The sequence below is a fragment of the Magallana gigas genome, chromosome 3, assembly GCF_963853765.1.
Source record: "Magallana gigas chromosome 3, xbMagGiga1.1, whole genome shotgun sequence".
Taxonomy (NCBI): Eukaryota; Metazoa; Mollusca; class Bivalvia; order Ostreida; family Ostreidae; genus Magallana; species Magallana gigas.
In genome coordinates, this window is record NC_088855.1 from 11,921,570 (window position 1) to 11,947,894 (window position 26,325).

Here is a 26,325-nt window from a genome sequence, read left to right on the forward strand (position 1 = left end):
TGACTTCCGGCTATTTTTACTTAGAAACCACTGTATTATGTACGGGTTTAAACGATATTCAAGTGTGATAGAGGGAGGTTACTATAAATAGAAGAACGAATCCATGTCTCCTTTTGTTAACACTTTTACCTATTTCAAAATCGTGATAAAAATATTTGAAACTTTTACAGGAATCCTGCTCAGAATGACCTTTAAAAATTACTGTATTGACATTTTTTCGTGATGAATTTTAACACTGATAATGCAACAATTAGCTATACAGTAGGGGAAATTTCATTGAAAGGGTTTTAATATCAAAAGAAAATAGAGATTTGTAAGTTTGTGGTAGGCGAAGCGAAGAAGGTTGAAACCTTTATTCTTATGTATCGATGTATACAACGGGTTTGGAGGTTTTAAATGACCGAACCGTTTTAAAAGACCAACAATTATTTTGAAAACTTCCAATAAACTCCCTAATCAAGTGTAAGAGGAGATTTCTGTGTGACTGTCGGTAGACGTGGCAGATGTACTATCGGGATATGAGACAAATTGGACACATCACGGACACAACATGTTTTCCTCAGGATCCTTGGGTTTCCAGCAATCCTCATTTGTGGAATTGCGGACTATATCTAAGGTAATGCACTGTTCATAAATCTTCGTCCAATTTCCAACGAGGATCTTGAGTTCTCATTGCATATTGTTACAGTATAACCTTTCCTGAACTATAATACAACATAACACATAATTGTTAAGATAGGCAAGCTATGACATCCTTGACCAGCATTTGTAATGTGACCGACCTTTTATTGCATTTTATTTGCACATTAGCATGAATTGTTACGAGAAAGTACGCAATCAAGTCAATTTAATTAACACATGTTGTCATTTCTTTAAAATTTATTATCAAAACTGTCGATTTTGTCTCAATTCAAATATAAATATTACAAAACAACAATATTGAATAAATGTACATGCATAATTATATTCAGAAATGATAAAATCTTTGCTTTATAGAAAATGTACATGTAAGCATATTTCAATAGTTTAAGGAAACTAAAGCAATATTTTTACACGTCATATACAAGGTAAGGTTTGGTCCGTTCCGTAACATGACAGTCCTCTTTGTATAGAAACGAGTATGTCATTTCGAAATTTAGGGTAGCAAGACAGGTGAAGGTCATTTGATGAAACTGGTTTAAACTTCTTGGGTTAATTCGTTTTTTTACTCTCTATTTTTTCTTTATGAATGCACAAGTAGAAATATGATTCGGTGCACCCAACAAAATCAATAAAAGAGATTAAGAGATAAAATAGGAAAACACTTATCACTAGTTAATAGTAATTGCAAAAATAATTCTCTTTGGAGAAGAGCATATTGTATGAAACTTTAAACTCTTCTGCAATGGTACATCCTGGCCTTTTGCATACCCCCCCCCCTCCCCCCGAAACAGATTACCGAGCGAATGTTCGATTAAAAAAGTCACAAAGAGAAGTAAAAAATACAATTAATTCACCCCCACCCCCTTCTCTTTAATATTTCTCTCAATTATGACTGTGATTGACAATTTTTCTTTACGGGCGCTTTGTGTGTGATGTTTTTGGATGTTATCCTTTTCTTTTTCTCTGCTGTACAGGAAGCTCGTCTGAAACAAAACGTTTCAAAATATAACTTTTTTATTTCAGAGTATGATGAAATGTAAGTAGTCATATATATGTAGCTTTGCTTTGTTTAAGTTATGCATGCCTTATTTCATATTACATTTAACTCAATATCTTTAAATAAATTGTATAAACACTGCATACAGTCCCTTGATGCATATATAATTTAATCCCTGTGTTGTAGATATACATGCATGTATATAAGCTTTTGAGTTGCATAAGTCTGCTCTCTCTCTCTCTCTCTCTCTCTCTCTCTCTCTCTCTCTCTCTCTCTCTCTCTCTCTCGTCTGAGATATACATAGTGTGACGCAGAAATAAATCTATCGCGATTTAGTTAAGTAAAAGAGGAAAACATCTGTGCATACATGTAGGTTGAATATCTTTATAACTCGTGACAATGTGCATATTTATAAAATCGTGACATAAATCAAGTTAAAATCAAAATAATATCAGTGCTTTTGTTGTGGACTTTTTTTTGTGAACTAGAAACGTCATTTTCATGATAATGCACATTTGATTGTAGTTGAATTATTTTGATGTGTGATCCTTGCTTGAAGCTGCTTGTACAAATGATTTTGTTTGTGTGTATCTATTATCAGTCAGTACCCTTATTGTACACAAGGATTGTATGATAGTTCAAAGAGGGAGGGCAATTCACACTGTCACTGTTAAATCGTTAATGATATCCTACTTTATAGCAAAATGGTCCTACTCCAGTTTTCCGTATGGGAAAGATTACAGGGATGGAGTCTATTCTTTATAAGACATATACTTTTGATTGTTAGATATTACTTAAAAATCATTTCAATTTTCGACAGGAAAAAGAAAAATTAAAAAGAAAAGAAAAAAAAGCAATGTAAGAAACAAAAAACCCAACCAACCTCTCCCCAAAAAACCCAACAACAGCAAAAACAAAACAACACCAAAAATAAAAATGCCCAATACAATAAAGGCAACAAAATCAAATATCAAGACATTGATTGGCAATGTACCTATATATTTAAAGTGTCCAATTTAAAATATTATCGATGTTGTACAAAGAGTTAAGCTAAAAAACACAATGCATGTTCACTGCATCAAGTCAACATAAGCTTTATTTAGCAGATTTCTCTAATTTATCATTCACATTCACATGCCACAGATTTTCTTTTGTAATAAGATCCGTCCTACACAGGTTGAAGCTTTTTCCGATAGGGAAATTGCACACATCTGGAAGAACCACTTGGTCATGCAACGGAATTCTAAATTTGTCCCAAATGGAAATGCTAAACGTATATATTGTTGTTAGTATGCATATTCAGAAGTATGACTTAACTTTATTTAATAGTAAATTAACTTTTAAAAAAAAATGAAACGACAAAGATAAAATTTCAGCAAATGTTGTCATCTAATCAAAACCAGGAGGAAAACTAGACCACATAACAATTTCATTCTTGCAAATGTCTTAAATGCATATTTAGCATTTTATCTTTATTTCATTATAACTGTACTTATAGAATGTGTATTATTGGTACTTAACAAATATGCTATTATAATTCTCAAGATCAAAAAACGTCATTTTGAGGTAACAGGTAATGTATATTTGCAATTTGAATGTATCCTTTTTATTTACCCCACTTCTGTGTCGCAACATCACTCACATTTTAAATATATATCTGATTATTTTATTGGAAGTTAAAAATGATTCGTGTTTTGAAACACTAACATACTCGTATTCAGATTTGTACATCTGGTCATTGTAGATATTTTAAGGCAACAACAGCTTCAAGGTATACGAGATAGTCCTTATACATTCCTATAGTCTCCCAACAAATCAATCATGTAAGATCATATATAGTGATTATATAATGGCGTGTGCTTAATATCAATTTGGGATTTTTTAACAAATAAGGAAAACGCGGTGATCCATCGCACGTACTAGAGAGGCAACAGTTATAACTTTGCACTTACATAAAGAACATATTATAAGCACAATGACATACTTCCAGTTCACGATCTTGCTTAATATAACGGATATCAGTTTTATATGTATAGCATTTACGTTTATTGAATAATAAATGACTCTCTCGGGCCATGTGTAATTATAACTGGCATGTAATCATTTTGCAAACATAATATGATTTATAAGCAATATCTGCATTTCACAGAGACCCGAAATTGCCTCATGAAATTTTCAACAGAAAATGTACATGTATTATAAATTATAAGATCATATCTCAAAAACGAAAGGCTTAATGTCGTCCTCAATAAAAATAAGTCTATGGGCTGATTAAGAAAAAAAAGTTACACTTATTAAAAAGTGAAATTTGAAGTTGTCATCAGAAACTCCTCCTGACCAATATTTTGCTTAAAATATTCATACATAATATACTATTGCATAAGTATCAAAGGACCCCATTTCTGTAGATTAATGTGAAGTAACGTTGCTTGGATGAAATACGAGGCATATTCAATGTTACTCTTATTTTCCTCTTTTTTCCCAAATCGTTTGTCTCCCTTCTTTTTGGCGAATTGATTTATTACCAAGTGCCACGAGTAAGTCTGGTATATTGCAGAGTTATGCATAATATGTCACAATTTACAGCTCGCATATCACCATATCCATAGCAAGCTCTAACCCGTAAATTAACGAAGACATGTAAAGAAAGAAACTTATCAAAATTAGGAATGAAGATCTTAATGTTATTTCTCTCTAATGCCATTTTATATATTTATAATATTTATAGTTATAATACAATTCTTGAGACGCTTTCAGTGGATTGATTAAATTAAAATGTATAAAATAATTTGATTATTTTTTTATTAATCCTAAATCAAGAAAATGAACTCTTTATTTGAACAACAAAATTGATAAGGCTAGAGCTTTATTAAATGTATGTCAAATGAGGTCACATTTAAAAGATTAATTCAAAATTAATATAACAAAATACACATGCGATACATATGTACATGTATGTGTAGGATACAATTCAATAAAGAACGATTTTTTTTATCAAACTTATTAACTTTTTGATAAAAAAAAAACGACTAATTAACAACATTGCGTTTTTCTGATAGGACCGAGGAATGGTTTCCTCTGCAGATTTATCTCTCTTTGAAAGAGAGAGAACACGAAGTCTGGCCTCTAGGATGTATAGAAAATTGGGGTTTTCTAAAATCTTGACATGTCCCCTTGTAATTTCCACTTAGCTCAGTTAACAGAACTACACAGCTACATTTACCCAATGAATACAGTAGTCAGAAAATTTATAAATATTGCATAATACCGTTGCATTTTATTATACGGTATTCTGAAGGAAGACGATGCTAAAAGTTTCGGAAGTTTGGATGAATTTTTTGAGGTTATGTGTAAGTTCGACCGACTTTTAATTAATAAGAAAATATCAGTCGATAACATATGTGGATGGGGTTTTATTTGGCCCAATGAATGTTTGTTCACCGTTATGTTTGGCATTCAGAGTAGAGAGAAAATCAGACAATAGCCTGATGTGTCATGTTGCGGGTGTAAGCGTGTGAAAAATCAGTCAGTGGGGACGCGGTTTTTTTTGTCTCTCTTCACCTCTTGACATTTGATGTTCAGGGTTTCTATTAATATCATAGAATTTCTCGTGTTATGCTAAATTTGCTCCTTTCAAAAAAGCAAAGATGTTACTTCTAGTCGTTAAAGATGACATTTTTGTCTCCTGAACGACATCTTTTCTTCATCAAAGGTGTTTTTTTTAGGAAGGAGGGGGGGGGGGGCGTACATGTACATGTAAATGTACAAATACATGTATATTTTAAATCTGTAGAAGTTAATGTGTCATCAGTTTAGAATGCTTACATCAGATGTAAGAACACAACACCATTTTAATTAACACAGATGCAAACCATGCCAATAAGTAGCTATCACATCGTGTTCTATAAATTTCACATAGCACACATTGTAATGATTTTTATTATGGCGTGTTTCTGGTCTGTCATAGTCGCATCAAATAAAAACAAAACACTTACTGAATTCCCATTCCCAAAGGCTTGCAATCTTAGTTATAGGCCGATTGAACAGATACATTCCTTTTCTTTTGTAAACGTCCAAGTTGCAGTTTGTTACACAGCCATTGGGCTCCATAGCTGACATCCTTAAGATCACGAAGTCGTCCTCAATTCACAATATCGCTATATATTTACATCTGGGTTTTTTTTAAAACCCAATTTTAAAGAAATTCGATTGTGTTCATACAGCTACTAACACAACCAAACCACAATCTTACAAATTTAAATCTGATTCATTATTAATTAACAAAGTTCAGTTCATTGGGACAACAATTTCAAAATATGTAACGTTTGTTAAATTGTGTTTCCTTTTTTAAAGCTGAATATGTGTGGATTAAAAAGTCGCATTGTATCATTAAAAGTACAGTGACGTCACACTTGAAAACAGGTTTTATGAATATACCCTATATGGTAGAATTGGTTGTTCCTTCTATGTAAGACCCTAATCAACATTTTGCATACATTTTCTTGCTCTTTAAGAGAAAAAAAGTATACAGAGAAATGCACTAGGTAACAATCATTGTATAACCCGGGTTATGTATGGTTATCTTTAATAACTTTAAAATTTAAACATGATATATCGAATACTAAGTAAGTTACTACATGTAATGTTGTTTATACCATATTATGAGCAACGATCGTTTGAATGTAGTCAAGTTGTATCTAAATCATCAAATTTCCTGAATTAGTTCCTTTCGAATGTTAATTACTTCACAAACTATGTAGCCATTAACCGTTTTCATTATACATGCATCAAGACTGCAGGCGATGTGGAGATTAACACGTTGAAAGAGTTTCAGACTCTCTAGGCGTTTGATTATGGGATCCGATGTCCGAACCCTACACCACTAACGTTATTTGACTACATCTAGGGCTTTTATTTGTGGGGGTGGCTGTAACTGATAGCACCAAACTATCATGTACACCATTAACAAAGAGAAACAAACTTAAACTCATCAAAGAGGGGGCCGTGTCTGATATCATGCAGGTCTTGCTGTATTGTCTCATTTATTGGATTTTTATTGGATAATATCTGAACTCATTCTACAGGTAATGGCTGCTCTACATATCAGGGTTAGAATGTTCAAATTAACGTGAGGAATATTAGTCAGTGAAAGTGTAATTGTGTTCAAAAGGTTTATCAAATTCTTTTAAAGTTTTAACAAAAATCTGGTTTCGACATGATCTAAATTTTAACCCCTAAGAATCTCGCAGTGTGGTTGATGGATTTCAGATGTTTGTTATTATTTCTTAAATATTTCTTCTATAGACTTATAAAATTTTTCCTATATAATAAATACACCCCCTGTCGTGTTTTATAATGGTCTCGTTCTATTAAAGTGTACGTCGATAATCGTCGTTGCATTGCATAAATGAATATCGGGGAAAGAAGTCTTTAATTTAGAATGACGTGCGGTCTTGACTGCACGCATCTATAATGAAGTGAAGGTGCGATTGACGGACAATTTCACCCACTGTGGCCTTTGGCGTAATCACTATTCGGTCACATCTGTTGCAGTATGGATTCTTAAAGGAAAATATCTCTGGTTTTGTTGATAGATTAATGTATTTTCAGATGGGGGCACAACAGGGTGACACAATTTCCCCAAATATACCACTATCCACTTAAATGAAGATCGTAATGTAAATTTTATTTGATATTTCACCGTCATTGCAATCAAGTGAAGCAATCATTTTATTCAAGTGAATCAAATTCTGTCACATTTTTTAAAAGGTGGATTAGACTTGCAATTCTGTGCTTACATGTATTACCTGACAAGTAAATCTGATATGAAATCCATGGTTTTTAAAATACAATTTAAAAATGTATATATTCGTCTTCATATGCCTTCATATTCTTATAACGGTCAGGAAGATAACATCGGGATTGATTTTTGTTTTAGGTATAGAAATAGTCATCGTTTAGAATTTTGCGTGGTACTATTTGTCCCTTTCGGAGCCCTGGAAATCTGTTGCTTTCAATGTCATTTTACAATTACCTCCAGCTTACCTCATCATAAACTTATAAAAGGAGATATGAGTTGCATTTTTTCCATCTTGTTCAACCCTTTAAACTGTGAATATACTGGCCATCTCTATATTTTGCTCCACCATTTGCTCGTGTTCAGGTGTCTGCATTTTAGGGGGAAGCACAACTCATAATAATGAATGGGGATGTTGGATATGAACCAACAACTGTGGTATGTTGTTTTTTAATGTTTCTGAGCACCCTTTATTAGGTACGGTGTCAATACAAAATAAAACAATGTAAAAAGTTTTGTCATGTTCAATGCGCGTGAAAAAGTTGAACCATATCGTGGAAAAAATATTAGGTTGAAAGATTTCATGAAAGAATATCTTCATTGTAAAGAGAATGCAAATATAGTTACATATGTACTGTTGTTTGCGTATACGGCGTACACTGTAAGTAAGGGCTTCTTAATCAGAATTCCCGACTGGAAACTTGAGTTGATGTTTAACTTTTACGTAATTACGGACAGTACCTAATTGATTTGGTCCCTCGGCTAACCAGTATGGTTCAACGAGCAACCCTTTGTGTGCAGGCTATTAACTTGCACTCTTTTTGTAAACGATCGATGTATTTGCACAGTGCGGTGGCAATGTTCCCGCGTTTTCTACTTTCATTAATGGATTCGATCGTAAGTCTATTTCGGATAAACTATGGTTTTAAAAATGAAAAGTCACTTCATCACATAACACGTGACATCAAATATGATAGAATATCGAAGATAATCTTCTACCTTTTGTGTTTCGTTTTAATTGTGATACTTTACCTATGCACCCAACCACAGCTTCCGTGTTCTACCAAGTGCAAAGCTTGCAGAATTCGATTTTTATCATACAAGTAAAGGATTCCAAAATTCAAAAAAAAAAAAGGGAACTTTGCCTGACATAGAATATGATAATTTTTGTTCAATGGAGAACTATCGAACTCAGTTGTAAGACACTTGAGTTTTTGAATCAATGAGGGAAAATTTTCTACTTAATAGAAGAAACACGCGTATTGATTTCTAAAACACTCTGATTAAAAGAATGGCTGTATCAATTCAACGATTACTTTAGGGTTAGGGATATGATGTTTTTATCTACTACACCATACACGCTCTGGACTTTTTATTGAATTTCACATGTACTTCTTACGGACCAGTATCCGTTGAAGCGGTTTCCGCGCGGACAAGTTAATTCTATTCTTAGCGTCTGGAGGGGACAAAGGACTCTGGGAAAATCTTTTCGGATGAGACTGTAGCCGTGATTTTGAAATCTGTAAATCGGAGGCAGATATGGAGAAGTATTTGGATACGCGTTTAAGAATAAGGGAATTAGTTAGATCTACCATTGTAAGTAAAATACTGTTTCTATAATTTAATATTTAGTAAGATTTCTTAAATATTTCGTTTTTAAGTCTTCGATAAAGTTCATTTTGTTAAAATGAATTATAAATTAAAGAACATATTCAAAGCAACAATCTAATTGCGGGGGCATTCAAAATGGAAGAAGACCAATTTAAATGGGTATCTAAAAGGATTTACAATATATATGGGTTTTTTTAAACTATAGGTATAACGAAATTCTCCAGGTTTTATTCCGTTTGGATTTTGTAAATTATATACGATCCCAGTCAATCAAATATTTTAACAGATTTTGCATGCAAAAAAGTGAAACAAAATTCAGACCAAATCTGGTTAGAGGCCAATTCATTCAGGCCGATTCCTGATAATATAAGAACAGTAAGATTGGAGGCGGTTCCGGTCTGTTAGGTGTTTTGTTTTCATTTTGTAGCCTGCTTCTCGATAATTATATCTTGTTCTGAGTTTGCTGTCCATTCCCACTGGCACTAGGGCAGCAATAAACACAGCTCTTCTTTCTCTAATTAGTCCATCCTTGGAGTACATATAATAAAAGAAACTGAAGCAAAAGGAAATATGTTAATGATTATTAGTATACCAGTTAGCTTTGGTTTGGTCCTCCGTCTAACAATAGCGACAGAAGTCAGAAAATAAAAGGCTGTTAAAATAATCATTTCATGAATGTTCATTCGGTTAAAGAAGCCTTTTTATCAACTGCAAACAGCAACTCAAGAATAAATTAATTCATTTATTTTGGCGAATTTAAGAATTTTTTCAATTTTAAAATGATAAGAATTTAGAGATTTGAATAAGTCGAGAAACGTGTTGTTCTGACCTTTTAGGCCTTATATGCATGGTTGATGACAAGTATAGTTCATAAAAGTAAATACTGAAGAACTAAATAATTGGGTATATGCATTTGTTCTTTTAGCAATTGCTATAATCTCTTCAATACGTACATGTACCTCTATTGCTTAACACGTAAAGAAATACTCATTGTTCTCTCTCTCTCTCTCTCTCTCTCTCTCTCTCTCTCTCTCTCTCTCTCTCTCTCTCTCTCTCTCTCTCTCTCTCTCTCTCTTACATGTTAGTGCATATCCATGCTGCAAGCAGTTTCAGTGACAGTATACCTATAATATGATTCCTAAAGCAGTGCCCCGTATCTTCTAATTGCTATATTTAATTATGATTTTGTTTTCGATAAGGAAACTTTAAACGACGACCATCTACCGATCTGATGATCTGCACTGACAAGAAACACGCTAATTGAATTTTTAATTCTTACAGTATTACCAATCTGTATATTTCAATATGGTTGATATCTGAAAATACTTTTATCAGGAAATGGTCCAAGACTGGGTAACATCGGATTATAGATCCGCTTCAAAAATCAATCAGACACCTCCTTAATGCATCTGTACAAAATATTTGTTATAGCTGCCCTCAACCTAATTGAAATTTAGTGAATGTTTACTGTTTTCGGTTGTATCTCTGGTATCTTCACAGCTTGATTTAAACTTTACTCAAAACATTAACAATAAGTTTCAATATTTCAACTTTGATTTTCACTCATTGTGTGCTAAATATCAAATTTTGGAAATCAATATTTTGAGCCCGAGCTTTAAATAAAGGCGTGAATTGGATTATTTGGTCTTTGGAGTATCTATATTTTTACTTATAAATCAATTAATACCCGTTACCTAAAAACACTCAAATATCGGATAAGATTAACAAACCATATGTGTTTATTTCGAATTTGAATAAGGAGTTAATTTTTTCCATGGATGCATGGATTTTGTAGTGCACATTGTAACACATACAGTGTATACTTATAAGTATCAGTGGGTATCTTTAGTAAATAGCTGATTACAATATTATTTAAAATGATCTTTGGTTCGTGCGTCATAGTTTCAGACTCTTGTCAACAGGAGCCATTGTTTCGTACAATCAATTCTGCTTTACTTATACAAACACCCTTATTGATGGCATACAAGAGAGAGAGAGAGAGAGAGAGAGAGAGAGAGAGAGAGAGAGAGAGAGAGAGAGAGAGAGAGAGAGAGAGAGAGAGAGAGAGAGAGCATTTGTAGTGAAGTTATCTTGTTACAGACTGACTTTGATTCTTTGAAGAGATTTGCTTGTCATAATGTTCTTTACTTTTATTTTTGCACATAAACGATTTTCTTTGATTTTCTAGTGCCAGATTCACAATTTTCACGTGAAAGATGATACGGTTTGATCTTACTGAAACAATTTAAATTGTTACAGGGATACTGGTGGTTCACTGAATCACTTTGGTTATTGGTTATATACGATAGATAAAAAAAATCATAGTACTTAGCATTCTTCATAGGACAAAGATTGTCTTGATTGGAAAATTGAAAAACATAACAAACAAGAAATTGCAGAATTTATGTTGTAATACTTTCTCTTTCACAAATTATCATGGTATCATTGCTTGGTGGTTACAACCTTTTACATACATTTGTAGGCAAGTCAAGGGAACCATAATTCATTTATCCATCTTATGCATAGAAAAACTTGTAGGCTATTGTGTATTTTTTAGGGGAGGGGGTTATTCACGTGTGCTAAACCATGATGAAAGTCGCTGAAGACGAAAAAAATTCAGTTGTTTGTCACTACATAGTAAAATTTTATTCATTATTTTTTCTGACAAGGTGATGCAGCTGATGCCTTTGTCTAAATATCAGATACTTTGATTAAACGTTACATTTTGCATTTGACAGGCTGAATGAAGCGCCCAAGAGACAAATCGGTCAACTCTTTAACAATATATTATATCATTAAATGAATTGTCTGTAAAATTATGTATATCATTTGTATATGATGTAATTTTTGAATTTACCGACCGAATTTTTTCTAATTACAACATCGCTCATTTTTTTCATCGGAAAGGGCTTGTTTGTATTATCCATACGTCACAAAACAATGTCTGACGTAATTCTCGTGTTATTAATATTAGGTCTTGCACGTGTCTAATTGATACCTAATAGATGTATATCACAAAGAAACCAAGCTGACCTAAAAATTGATTTAAAACAAATATATTAAAAATTCCGACAACTTCAATCAATTTTAAATCAATGGATTGAAAACATTCATGACTGGGTTTTCTCGCATTATCACCGGTGTGAGATCGGTTTGTCCGGTGTGAGACAGCACTGTGAGATTTTTCTGTCTTACACTGTGTATTACTACGCTGTTTTAAAACGTAAACAAACGTTGTCTGCTGTAGGGAAATGCAAAATAGTGCATTGATATTATCCATTAAGTAATTGTGTTGCATAATTAATTACAATTTTTCATATTTTAATTGAAAAAACTGTCGTATGCTTTCATTTAACTTGCACTATTTGAAGCACGCGGAGGGATAAACCGAAAGTAATCTTTTGAACGTCATAACAGAAAGTTGTCAAACATCATTTTTTTTAAGCTAATATAATGCGAGAAAAATAATCATTCATTATATACTCGTGTGGGATAGTGAAATTCCACCTCGGGGCCAAGATTCACGGTCTAGGACTCGGCAAAGCCTCGTCCTAGACAGTGAATCTTGTCCCCTCGGTGGAATTTCACTATCCCACACTCGTAATAATGAATGATTCTATTAGTGTCGTCTGCGTACTCGTTTTGACAATATATCCCGTTTATTTCTTCATAAACATCATTCTGTTGTAAAGTTGAATTTTATCCGAATCTTCGAACATTAATCCCTGAAAGTCAATAAACATCCAAAATGAAATTCTGACCGAGATCGATTCCTCCAGAGCAAAAGGGGAGATAAATACATCAATGAATATAATACAGATTGATCAACGGTTTGTTCAAATTGTGTTTTCTATCAAACAAAAAGCTAAACCAACTTTTTAGAGTGAGAAAATGATAGACCTATGCAAAATTTCATTCTTAAAGGAAATTTTTTCAAAATATATATTTTAATGTTTTTTTGTATTTTTTTTTTTTTACCAAAAATACGCCCACTGGGATCCTGAAAAGGCCGGTCCATTGATTAATTTTATTTTAAATTGACTAAGGGCCTTAAGGGGTAAGCATAATCAATAGTTCAGAGAATTCGGTATGCAAATAAATATTATAAGAAATTAAATTCTCTTTGAAAACTTGTTTCATTTCATCTCATTTGTAAGTAAAATTATCTATTTATTAATGAATAAGCAAGTGTAACATGAAATGATCTGTTTTCAAAAATAAATTCGTTAATTTTACATAGGATATCAGTCAAAAATGATTTTCTGAAAGTCATATTTTAGACATAGGCTAATATTCTTAATGTATGAAAAAGCACCATTTTCCACAATCGATTCTAATATTTTTAGCAACGGCCCTAAGCTTTTATTATACCGATGGACCAGCCAACTGGGTAATATTTGATAAGGATATATCCCCAGATACATGTTTGAGAAATCTGAAAGAATTCTGTACATATTTTATTGATGTAGATGGAAATGGATCATTACCTTAAGAATAAAAATTATATCTATAAAGGAAAATTATATGTTCCGATTATAACGAATTCTAGGTCTAAAATTGGAATGCGTCTTGTTACATCTGACCACAAGCCAAATCCTAAACGAGATCATTTCCCAGCAGATGGTTAATTGCTACCAAAAAAGTCTACTATGGATTCTACACTCCGTACAGTATATCTATATATATGTATAGTTATCGTAATACAAACTTAATTTTCAAGTCTGTTTTTTTCTTCTATTTATAGAATAGAATGAGTGGTAATACGGTGGTTGAAGATCCAGGGATACCTTTAGTGAGTAGAGGTAACGGCAAGTACTCCAAATACATGGAGGACGACACTCAGAGCAGCTCCACCACAACTACCACCAACGTTATGACGTCAAAGTTCGACAACATCAGCTACCGCCTCAGTCGGAGGAAACAGCTACTTCGCTACAGAACGATCGTCGTGAATTTCGAATTCTCTTTCGCTCTTTTGGGAATTGTTCTCATGCTTATCGAAACGGAGCTATTTTTCCAGGGCGTGATCAGCAAGTCTTCTGTTGCGTCCATCGTTCTCAAATCATGCATCACCTTGTCAACCGTTTTTCTTTTGATTGCGGTTGTTGGATACCACGTGACCGGAATTCAGCTTTGCATGACGGACAATAGCCTGGAAGATTGGCGGTTAGCCGTCACTTTCCCGTGGACCTATTTAAAAATTTTACTCGAGCTCTGTGTGTGCATAATACACCCTATTCCCGGAAACATTACAATAAGTGCTGTTGATCCCGATGGTAAACCTAAGGAGGTTTCAATCGACGCTATCTTGTCGATTCTGATGCTCCTTCGAGTATATTTGATCAGCAAATTCATGGTCGTGCATAGCAAATTATTAACAAGCACGGCTACGCAAAGCTTAGGTGCCCTAAATAAAGTCAAAATAAATTCGACATTCGTTTTCAAGGCACTGATGTCTTCAATGCCAGGAACTATTCTGATTGTTATAATGCTGGCCATATTGGTTGTAAACTCTTGGGCCATGCGGACATGTGAGGCCTACTACCACCCTGATCCCAAAAATTCCGACTTCTTTAACGACATGTGGATGATCGCCATCACGTTTCTAACGGTGGGTTACGGGGACATCTACCCTAACAGTTACTGTGGAAGATTCGTCTCTGTGGCGACAGGTTTAATGGGTGTTGGAACAACCGCTCTTCTAGTGGCCGTTCTGGCGCAGAAATTGGAGCAATCGCGCGCAGAAAAATACGTTCATAATTTTGTCACCAGGGCGCAGTTGGACAAGGAAAGAAAGATAGCTGCCGCGGACACTATAAAGTACGTTTTACAATTATGGAGGATGAAGAAAAATAATGAGAATAATAGTAGAAAACGAATTCGATTACATGGAAAGTTGCTCCAAGCCATAGCTGCCATGAAAGAAGCGAAGAATGAGAAAGCCTCTATAGGCGAAACTGCGATTGGGTTTATTGAAATAGCAAAGAGTGTTAATGACATTGTGGACGTGTCTGAGTCCCTCCAAGAATCTCAATCTGAACTTAAAATGAAAATGACAGAAATTGATTCTACAATAAAAGATCTGCAAACTAAAATGGACGCCATTTATACAGCAGTTGTGAGACGGTGACCATGTGACCCATCTGTCATGTGATAGACACGTGATACGTTATAAAGTACATATGATGTAGTTCCTAGTATTCCAAGGGTGATGGTGGAGATAAGTAGATTGTAGGTTTAAGTATTAAGCAGTTCTATTTACTAACAAAAATTCTGGACCAAAATTAAGTTTATTTTCCTTCATTTATGAGTTTGTTCGTTCATCGATTTTTCTTTGAGTGCTATACAAATTAGGTTCAATGTGATCAACTTACTAATTCATCCAATTTTGACGTACAAATTTAGATAATAATGAGTTTTGATTCTGGAATAGACGATTATTCAATATGTATGGAGCTAAGATGCCTAGACAAGAAAACAAAAAGCAATATCTATTTAATTCCGTAGTTTATTTTGTTTAAAAAAACTTTAACGGTAACTTTATAATATTACATCGATACAAGTTCGCCATTTGTGCAAATTTTGACATATTTATATTTCATTATTAGATACGTCATCCCAAGATTGTTTTTTCCGTGTGCCATTTGTAATTTTACCGATAATCATATTTAAGTTTTGGTTATTATCAAAGAATATGTTATTTATTATACATATTTATCAATATTGATACAATATTATAGATGTACTCAGGCACGTAGCATCGTTTTTGAAAGTGGGGGGGCCAGACCCATCCAAAAAATCTTGACAAGCAAAAAAAAAAAAAAAAAAGGAAATTTAAAGTTTCCAAAAATCTTCAAAATCCTAATCCGTGGGGGGGGGGGGGGGGGGGGGGGGACTAAACTCTAAACTATACTTCCAAAAAAAATTCTTCCCTACCAAAAATTTCCTCCCTCCAAATCATGAAATTCCTAATCCAGGGGGGGGGGGGGGGGGGGGGGGGAGTAACTTCAATTTGACTCCTCATTTCCTTATTTTCATATCAATTTTTTACTTACTTCCAAAAAAGTGGGGGGGCCAACTACGTTCTAATTCATTTTTTTATATGTAAATTTTAAAAAATTGGTTGCTGCGAGAAAAAGTGGGGGGGGCCAGGCCCCCCCTGGCCCCCCCTGATGCTACGTGCCTGGTACTGGTCAATTAGACATGTACTTGAAATAGAGAAGTACATTGTACGTTTTTTTAGTCTAAAAAGTTTTTCGTTCGCCCTATTGTATAACAAATTGCCGTTCATTTAAATTTCTTTCATTTCTGTATGTATAGATTGTATGAAGGCTTGGTTTAAACACTCACGGACTTTGTATGTTGATGTTTGAAGGACCCTAAAAGTTGTTTTTTTGTTTGAAATCATTGAAAACCGGGCATCGTTATATATGTAATTGTAGTATAATATGTCAATTTGAAAGAAGCATAGCTCGTTACCTATATGATTTTGATTAAATTTACATGTTTGCTATTGACTACTTACCCTTAAAATGGGGTTATGATCATTCAACACGATGTGTCATAAAGTTTATTTGATGAGGTATTGTACTTACAAATACTTCATCATGTGAGAGTTGCTTTTATTATGTACAGTTTTGATTGTATTTTTTCATGGATGGATTGCTGAAGTAGTATATGATGTTTGAACTTTGTCTCTGAAACTTTGCGTACAATGGAAGATAGTGAGATTAACTGTAGAAATTAATAAAAATAATAAAAAGAAGAGGCATGAACATTTTTCCTTCATGTTTAAAAAAAACTTTCTGTGTCAATCATCAATCATGATTTTTCCTGCAACAAAACAATGTAGCACTCCTCGAATGCCAATATTAAACAATTTGCGAACTACTTAACAAGCACACCGCAAAAATTTGTACCAGTTCTTGCTTTGGAACCGTTTTCATTATGAACCCATACACAGGTGAATTTAACCGCAAAAACCATATGCGTTGCCATCAAAAGCGCGATTTATGAATGGCACATGGACAGGACTAGTAATAATAAACGGAGCGTCAAACCTCGGCGTACAGGACCCTGACAGACGCCACCACCAGTATGTTCACCCATGTCATGTTTATTGCATAGGATAAAACACAATCTACATTGTACGTGTAAATATATGCATTTCCTTCCTCCTTTTTTGACATACTCAAAATTTCAAAACAGGATTCTTTCTTCGTCTTTTATCATAGAACCGCCCCTAACTAGATCATTTGAACGACTATAGTTTTGTTACCTTGTTCGTCGAGGCTGCTTAATACCATGTAATTATAAAAAGATATTTTAATAAGAGAGTACAATATTTAACATGCTACTGTTGTTTATTAGCCCCAAATATATATATAATATATATATAATTTTGTATTGGCGTCGTAGATCACTCTAACGATGTATATATTTACTCGCGTTAGTCGAGCGGTTTGACAGATTAATATACTGCAAAAACCATAACTTACCTGCCTACGAATACATGTAGGTGATTGTATTGGCGAAAAAAATAATGCATAGCTTAGAACTGCCAAGCTAAGAGCAAACGTGTTCGAATAGTTTATCAAGAATCTGAGCAAAAGGTACACTAGCTATTTAAACATATATTGTTTTCAGCAAGAAATATTATCAACAAAAACATTTGAATTAACTGTGATTTACATTAAAGGAAGTTTTTTTTAACACACATTAAAATTTGCATTGACACAGTGGTTTTAAATTAATTGATTAAGCACGTTCCTGTTGTTAAAATAAACTACTTTTCGTCTTCTTTCGTTAGAATATCTTCAAATTAATTTCATTCGAACATACATGAAGTTATTGCGTGTTATTTTTTCGGTTTTATAGTTATTTTACTTGCTCATTCTTTCTTGTAAGTAAACTATAAATTCTGAATTATTTTTGCTTTAGATCGTTCCCATTTTTTATTACTTCAGCAATATGACTTTTGTGTTAATAGAATGTTTATTATATACTAGGATAGCGCTTTATAAGTCTTATAAAAGGTTTCCAGTAGGAACAACTCTTCCTAAGATACTCTCGTTCCTACATCCCTGCGTACAAAATTATTTGTAAGCTTTTAGGATGAATAGTCTTTTATATCACCTAAATAGGTTCTCCTCATCACAAAAAGAATTAGAAGAGCCAATTACTGTTTCTAAATGAAGAATTCCAAGACACATTATACCCCGCGCGCACGTAAGATTAGATTGATCAAGCCTGTGTCTGTCCTCACAAGTGTTCGATATGACATGCCATTTTGATTCCTATGCACCGTTTTATGTTCTCTAAACACAGAGGGAAATAAATTGTCTTTGGTTCGACTCGCTTTTCCCAATGTATATGTAGACATTAAGCGTGATTTATATGGGCTCGAATCGATATAAAACAAATCAAGGCTCAATGGACTGTCTCCTTACAAAGAATAATGCACAGTAGGGTTAGCTAGAGACCAGATTCACTTAATGAAGATGAACAGAGAATCAAGGCTTGTGTCATGATATTCCATTTTAAGCAACGGCCAAGGACTTTGATTGAAATAAACATGCTATGACTTTGAAAAATAACATTTATTTGAATGTGAAATTGTTTCCATACTTAAGAATAAAAAAAATGCGATTCTTAAAAAAAAAAAGAAAAAGAAAAAAAGAAAAAGAACATCGTTTAGCTTCTTTCTGAAATGGAGATCTTGATTCGCATGTACATAGATCTTTGAATGCATGTTACTCTTTAAAAACAATCGTCATAAATAAACTCTCATACATTTGTTAATATCTTTTTATTCTCAACAATAAAGTTTAAAGATTAAAAATCCTTTGCATTCCATTTGCAAGTATATCAGTTTTTTCTCTCTATCATCGCTTTTTCTCTCCATCATTTTTACGCATAAAAAGTCGTATTGTGTTTTAAAAAGGCAGGGTAATGATACATGGATATACAATGAAAGGACCGGTATCATCATTAATACGTTCAACGTTTGTCACAGTTAAAAAAAAAGTAGCATAAATGTGTTTTTGACTATTTGAAAATCAGTCTTGATATCATAGCTTGAATTAGTTAAAAATAAGGTTTTCTTAAACAAGTACGTCCAACTCAAGTAAATGGTCAGTCTGAACCCACGCTTGTTTACTAGTTACTCTTGCTATCCCAGTAAATACTCAGTAACTTCTTTATAAGACCAACAAAATCTACATAACTTGTATGAGAGTTACATAGACAATCGATTATCAAAGTAATCAGCCTGGTTGTTTTTGACGTCGGGACTTCGTTCTAAAGGTAACCGGTTAGAGTGTCGTAAAATCTCGTTATAACTTCTTCATCATCGGTACAGGAACGGCTTTCTGAATACGTCTCCCATACACATCAACGAATGACCATTTATATGTGATCGTCCAATGCACTGACGAATTACATAGGCCCCATTGTTGCAGACGGCAAAACTGATATGAGTGTTGAGACACTGAAGTTTCTGCCCATTTTGGCACGGTTTACATGGTCCAGGCACCAGACAGTTATGTCCCAAGAAACAACCTGTAACGTCAAAGAAAAATGTCTTATTTATCACTTTTGCGAAGACACAATTTATCCTTTCTATAGAATTGACTCATGAGCTCAGGTACGATAGTTATAATGGACTTAATGGTTGCGTTAAATGGTGATACGTTTTATTCACTGTCACAAATACATTATTTCCATTGTCATATGCAAGTATAGAACTGTTCTACCGGTACTTTGAAATATTGCATTGTATAGAGATTTTGATTGCTAAAATGAATCTGAAAAATGACCATCGCTGTTGAAACGTTTACATACCTGGTAACTTACGGTTCCCGCTGATAAATTCTTGTTGTAGGCTGGGTATGCGGTTTTCTTGTACTATCCCCCGCACCATTGATGGCATGATCATCTGCCGTACTGGTCCATTACCAGTGACTCTTCTTCCATGAAAATGACCCCTTTGTTTTTGTTGCAAAACGAACTCACTATGCCATGGCCATTCGTTTTTAAAGTCACAGAAGAATTTCACTGAGACTTGTGTTTTTTTAATGGATGGACAGTTTTCTCCTAATGGTAAGTTCCACATATCGTATACATTTTCACCATAATGGCGCCCATACAGTTTCGGAGTTCGTGACGTCACTCGTATGATGCCATTACAAGGTCTATAATCTGAACTTCCTGGAGCGTTGTTTTTACAATATGCCTTGCAAATTCTCCCACAAGAGTCGCGTGCAGATAACATGACCTCGGACACCCCGTGTTCCGGATTCTTGACTGCCACGTATGCCATTGAGTTAGCCATCGCTAATCTTGTATCCATTAGAGCAAATTCGGCATATGTCCCCCTATAATTTAGACCACGTGACTGAATTGTCACACGACCAGAATTTCTATCTGTATCGTCTTTGCATCGTGAATATTTTGCTAATATGTCTGTTTTTAATACGTCATCAATGCCATAAGTTTTAGGGGAATATATATCTCCCCGTCGATACAGGTTTCCGTTGAATACGGGATATGATCCATAAATCTTTTTCTCTGGTGGACGCACGCATATGATTTCTACTGGGATGTAAACCCATTGTCTTATGTCTTGAGCACCGTTGCAGCTGAAGCGGTTCTGAACGGCGTTGTCTGTTCTCGTCCTGTTACATTCACTGTCATCGTCGGGGTCATTACTTCTGTAAAAACTAGCGATGGTTTTTGAAACACACCGTGGAGGGTTGCTCTTTTTATCGCAACGTAGAAAGGGGGATCCACAGAACGGTCTTTCTTCTGAGCAAGTCGGTTTGGGTTTGTAAGACACCAGGCTAGCCAAACCATGGGAATAGCCGTCAATATTACGCAAAGTAGCAAATCCTGCCAACCTCAGAGGATGGTGTTCTTCCGGACCGTAATCTACCGGATAGTCTTTGGCTGGATTGATTCCTAGAGAGGCCTGTCTTTTTCTGAACTCTTCCCAAATGTAATCCACGTAGGCGTGGAGACTGAAGAAAGCGGGATCTTGAGAAGAGGTCTGAAGCTCTCCTATTTGTCCGTTTCCTCCCCCTATCCAGTTGTGAATTGCGCCATGTTGGTCCTCTAAGTTGTCCTCTTCTTCAGCGTTTGGTGCAATGATCTCAGCGTTCCGTGTTTTGTTCAGAATTCTTTGTAAACCCTCCCTTGTCCAGAGTTCACCGTCATCTCCATAATTTCTGACAAGGGGTCCGGAAGGCGTAGACCAGTTTGCATACGGTCCGGATGTAACGACGCCATTTCCGTTTCCGAAAAATCTCTCACAAAAAAGAACAGATTGGGTCGAATCTCGCAAAGGCTCGTCAAGGTCTCCGGCAAAGTAAGGAATCGTTACCCCCGGAACAATTTGCCGTAAAGCGTTTTCATATCTAAAAATACAATTTATTAATAAAGGTAAGGGAGAAATACGAAAGTTCAGGCTGGAAAAATTCGATTTTATGTGCAAAGTTATACAGAGTTTCAGATGTACTCTGTAACATCAAGTATATCTGCTTTTTATTATGACTATATTGAACTAATCATTCTTTCTTCCAAAACATTGATCATTTCATTCGTAAAAAAGATCTTGCACAGAAAAGTGTTTGTGGTATGCTTGTCACCACTGCGTTTGTAATACAAAAAACAAAACAAATTAATTAACTGCAATTGCATGTTTGTCGGAGAAAAACATGTTGTTGTTGGTCATGCAAACTACAAAGAGTGCTCAGTGTGTGGTGATCATGTTAGGCACGGTGTCTGCATGTAAACCCTCCCGTTCTGACACTTTAAGGCTCGCCTGTAACCGTATGTAAACCCTCCCATTCTGGCACGTTGAGGCTCGCCTGTAATTGTATACATCCCTTCCATTCTGACACTTTAAGGCTTGCCTGTAACCGTATGTAAACCATCCCATTATGACACTCTAAGGCTCGCATGTAACCGTTTGTAAACCCTCCCATTCTGACACTTTAAGGCTCGCCTGTAACCGTATGTAAACCCTCCCATTCTGGCACGTTGAGGCTCGCCTGTAATTGTATACATCCCTTCCATTCTGACACTTTAAGGCTTGCCTGTAACCGTATGTAAACCATCCCATTATGACACTCTAAGGCTCGCATGTAACCGTTTGTAAACCCTCCCATTCTGACACTTTAAGGCTTGCCTGTAACCGTATGTAAACCCTTCCATTCAGGCACGTTGAGGCTCGCCTGTAATCGTATGTAAACCATTCCATTCTGGCACATTGAGGCATGCCTGTAATCGTACGCATATCCTTTCATTCCGGCATAAGGCTCGCCTGTAACCGTATGTAAACCCTAACCCTCCAATTTTCACATTTAAGGCTCGCGTGTAACCTTCCCACTCTGACATGTAAAGGCTTGTCTGTAACCGTATATAAACATACTCTCTCTCTCTCTCTCTCTCTCTCTCTCTCTCTCTCTCTCTCTCTCTCTCTCTCTCTCTCCCTCTCTCTCTCTCTCTCTCTCTCTCTCTCTCTCTCTCTCTCTCTCTGAGACATGTTAAGGTTCGCATGTAACCGTATGTTAACCTTACCAGACTGACATCTGAAGACTCGCATGTAACCGTATGGTAACTTTATCAATCAGACACGATAAGGCTCGCCTGTATTCAACTTATGCACATTCATCACTCATAATTTGGTCCTATTCTCGTCAGTAGAAATATTGCGGCAGATGAAATTTACATTTTGCTCATTGATATAAAATGTATGACTGTAATTTGTAAAAGATTTAATTGTTTCGATATATAAAAAAATTGCTGTATATATATATTTACTTACACTATGAGGTATATCCTATGCCATCCCATGAAGTTAGGACCCTCGTGGGCTGCGTTTACAATTGCGCCTTCGTGTAGAGCAGCTATAACATCGTATCTGTTTGATGTTCCGAGCTAAAAAAAAATAAAATGTTGTTAGATTCATTGTATACATCATAAACACCTTTATATAGCCTCTTAGAAACGATTAAGTAGCTACTTGGTTTTTTTGTGTTTTAAGGGGGGGGGGGTATAGAAATCGGTTTGAGCATCTTGGCTTGAAGATTTATGATTCAAATTACCAAACGTTATAAACCAATAAAATAAAAATTAAAAATTTTATTTAAAAGCGATGCTACGTGCTTAAAAGTCGACACAATTTGATATAGTGACTGAGATCATATTTTATCATCCAATCATGTTTTGTCTTACGAATTTGTGCATTAATCTTAGAGAACCAATCTTTATAAAAAATTGTCTTGAAAGGGACATGGTTACGATTTTGGTCAATCCCCCCCCCCCCCCCCCCCGATTTTAATATTTAAAATGCTTCAGAAAGGCATTTCTAATAGGCAACCGAAATTGTAGTGTCATTTGTTGAGTTATAAGCGAGTTACAGAGCTTGAAATTCTTCGCTATGTAAACAAAGCGTTTGTTTACATTTTGAACGTTGATTTAAAAATTTCAGTTTTAAACCAAAAACGGATGTGTTAAACATTAGGAATTGTTTATCTAAGATTAAAATAAATAAAAAGATAGATAAATAAGCTGGGAAAAGATTTTTTACTGGTATATTAAACACATGTAAACAAAAACAGGACACGAGCCTTGTTTACATGACAAATAATTGCGAGCCATGCATCTTGCTTATAACTCTACGAATGCCTCTCAAATTTTAGTTGATCACTAGAAATGCATTTCTAAAACATTGTAAATGATAAAAACATGAAAATAGAATTTGACCAAAATCATGACCATGCCCCCTTGAAAGAAGAAAGAAATGCTGGAAACACATATCGACGCATGAGCAGATCAGTTTTGAATAGAAATTGCATAGATATAAAAAAAAATCTTAACAATTAATCGAATTTGTTTGATATTTAAAATTGCGATTTCCTGTCTTTTTATATATAATCTATTTTACTTGCTTAAAAAAAACATTTCTATTAAAATGTTGCAAATTTTCACATTTACAAAAGAGAAAAATAATTTTTTTTATTTCAAAATCTATTAATATATTACTTATGTCCGGAAAAAAAGCTTGTTTGTGTCGTGTGTTTGTTGAATATATTTCTCCTTAAAAACATATGTAATAATAAAGTAGAATAAATTTAACATCTTAAAAAATCAAAAACAATTATTCTCACAGGTATTCGAATTTAGAATTATTTACCCTCAATCTTTTCAGTTTGTTGACGGCAAAATGGTAGGCCTGCCTCTCTTTCTCCGTCATCATACGGTATTCTTTTCTCCATCTGTGTTCCGAGTTAGGATGGAAACCCTTAGCCCCGTTCCCGTAGAAAACCTCTGGAGGGGGCAGCAGACTCTCGATGTAGTGTCTCTCCTCCAGCGTCATGTTGCTCCCCAGATTCAACATGGCTCGGTTGCACGCCGCTCGCTGCATACATTTCCAGTAAATTTTGGAACCAATGCTACGCTGCAAACTCGTTTTGCGGTAGTATCCATCGAAGCAATCTTCAATATCCCCCGGCGTTGTCATTTCCTCAATCATCGAATATCCGAAATGAAAGGTTAAAATCCCACACAATGCTACTAAGGAGTACATTTTTGAGATTTTTTTTTAACTTCAGGGAATTTTGCCTTTAATTGCTATTTAAATTTATTCTGGAGTGATGTCACGAAATTTGCTTGCGCTTCATTGTTTCAAATGACCACTAAGCAAAGACAGGCATCGGTTCCCGATCGGCACAGGGGACACAGAATGTATATACTAATGTCAGTGTTCTTCGCAAACACGTTTAAGTAAGTCTTAAGGTCGGCATTCATAAATCAGTCATTGATACAATAGAATATTCCGTCGGTGCGTCTTTCCAGCTTTCCTCGCTGTTGACCCATATCAAAGAGGGCTGACAGGTTTAGGTCAGTTTAATGACCGTATGTCAGTGTGAATCCCGCAATCAATCAGAAAAATATGGAAATTAATTCGATCGATTATTTCCCTGATTGAGTCTCGGATACTTTTTTAAACAAAAATCCCACTAATTAAAACCTATCCTTGCAGTGTCTGGAGCATTCCTTCCACTGCCCCCTGCAATTTAGGCGGGTTCGATTTTAAACGCCTCGAACAATTACAAAAATCCAAACAGTGCAATATAAATTCTAAACAAAGTCGACATGTGTTTTTTGAAATGTAAAAAGGGCTTCGGTTTAATGCAAACCCATGTAAGTTCCTTTGGGGAACAAAAAAAATCAAGGGAGTCAAATAACTGTTCGGCATTCCTATACACGTTTCAATAATCTTTTCAAAGAAATTTATTTACGACATTGTCTTGTAAATTTGCTCGTTTTATGTCGAAAAACTAATCATTACAAGCGGTAATTATTTGCAATTGATGACGCTTTGACAATTTTTTACGATACACGATGTTAGATCTTTTGATGTGACCAGACACCAATGGCCCACGGCAGAGTTTTACGGTCAGTTGTCAATTCAATGCTGTGGATTTCTCGCGACAGTCTTGGAGTTCTCCCTACGTTACAGAAATTCCAAGCCTTCTTAGCAAGCGCACACATACGTACATGTATATAAGTAAAAGAATGGCTTTTTGAGTTAAGAAATATGTTTTTATTTTTTGAGGACATAGCCGTATACTAGTATTATTTAGGTACTGTGTTTAAGCGGCCCAGGATAATTTTTCTCGGATATCGATGTAAGGATAAATAAAAGTAGAATTATGCTTATATAAGAAAGGGAGATGTGCATTTATTTAACAATGTGCATACTTAATGCTTAGATTTGAAACTTTAAAAAATTGATTAATTTTTCTGTTTCTTCTTTCCCCTTCATTTTATTTTTGACCTTCTTAAATAGAAGGAAAGGACGCGGTTTTTGATGGCCTGGACTTTTGCATATTTATTCCCGGAAGAAATCCGCAATCGGAATGTACATAAACAATTGCTTAATTTAGCACAGTTCTTTCGATGCTTTTTCCAAGAAGTAACACACAAAAAAACGAAAGATAGGAGTAAAAAACACGTGAGCACCTTATAATCACTTTCCTCTTTATTTCTGCCCTCTTATCTGACTTTTTTGGGGTGAGTTTAATTAGGGCCTCTCCTTTCTTTCTCGGTCGTAAAGAGAGAATAGAAGAAGGAATGGTTTAGAGTGTAAGGTAGCATGTGTAATGATTGGGAAAGGGTACAATTTTCATTTTTTTTTTATATTAGAAAATGTTTGATATACCTTTGAAAGAATTAGAATACTCGATTCGAGTCCAACATATTTGTTAATCAA

At 34.8% G+C, this 26,325-nt stretch overlaps 2 protein-coding genes across 6 annotated transcripts; one reads left to right on the forward strand and one right to left on the reverse strand.

The window, feature by feature from the left end:
* The first annotated feature begins 153 nt into the window (after window positions 1-153).
* LOC105320004 (small conductance calcium-activated potassium channel protein 2) lies at window positions 154-15,788 on the forward strand. 5 transcript variants are annotated; one of them, XM_011417755.4, is made up of 2 exons: window positions 154-616; window positions 13,792-15,788. In XM_011417755.4, exons 1-2 carry the CDS (start codon window positions 551-553, stop codon window positions 15,175-15,177), a joined length of 1,452 nt encoding a protein of 483 aa, XP_011416057.2. In that variant the 5' UTR covers window positions 154-550; the 3' UTR covers window positions 15,178-15,788. The 5 variants fall into 5 exon arrangements, with proteins under 5 accessions (XP_011416057.2, XP_065934576.1, XP_011416059.2 ...); XM_066078504.1 differs by lacking the exon at window positions 154-616 and adding an exon at window positions 6,701-6,723; XM_011417757.4 differs by lacking the exon at window positions 154-616 and adding an exon at window positions 7,688-7,874.
* A 3,050-nt stretch (window positions 15,789-18,838) lies between these two features.
* On the reverse strand, window positions 18,839-25,066 carry LOC105320006 (uncharacterized). The gene is made up of 4 exons (XM_011417759.4): window positions 24,244-25,066; window positions 22,873-22,985; window positions 19,890-21,460; window positions 18,839-19,607 (listed from the first exon to the last, which is right to left on the reverse strand). Exons 1-4 carry the CDS (start codon window positions 24,634-24,636, stop codon window positions 19,396-19,398), a joined length of 2,289 nt encoding a protein of 762 aa, XP_011416061.3. The 5' UTR covers window positions 24,637-25,066; the 3' UTR covers window positions 18,839-19,395.
* Window positions 25,067-26,325: the final 1,259 nt, after the last annotated feature.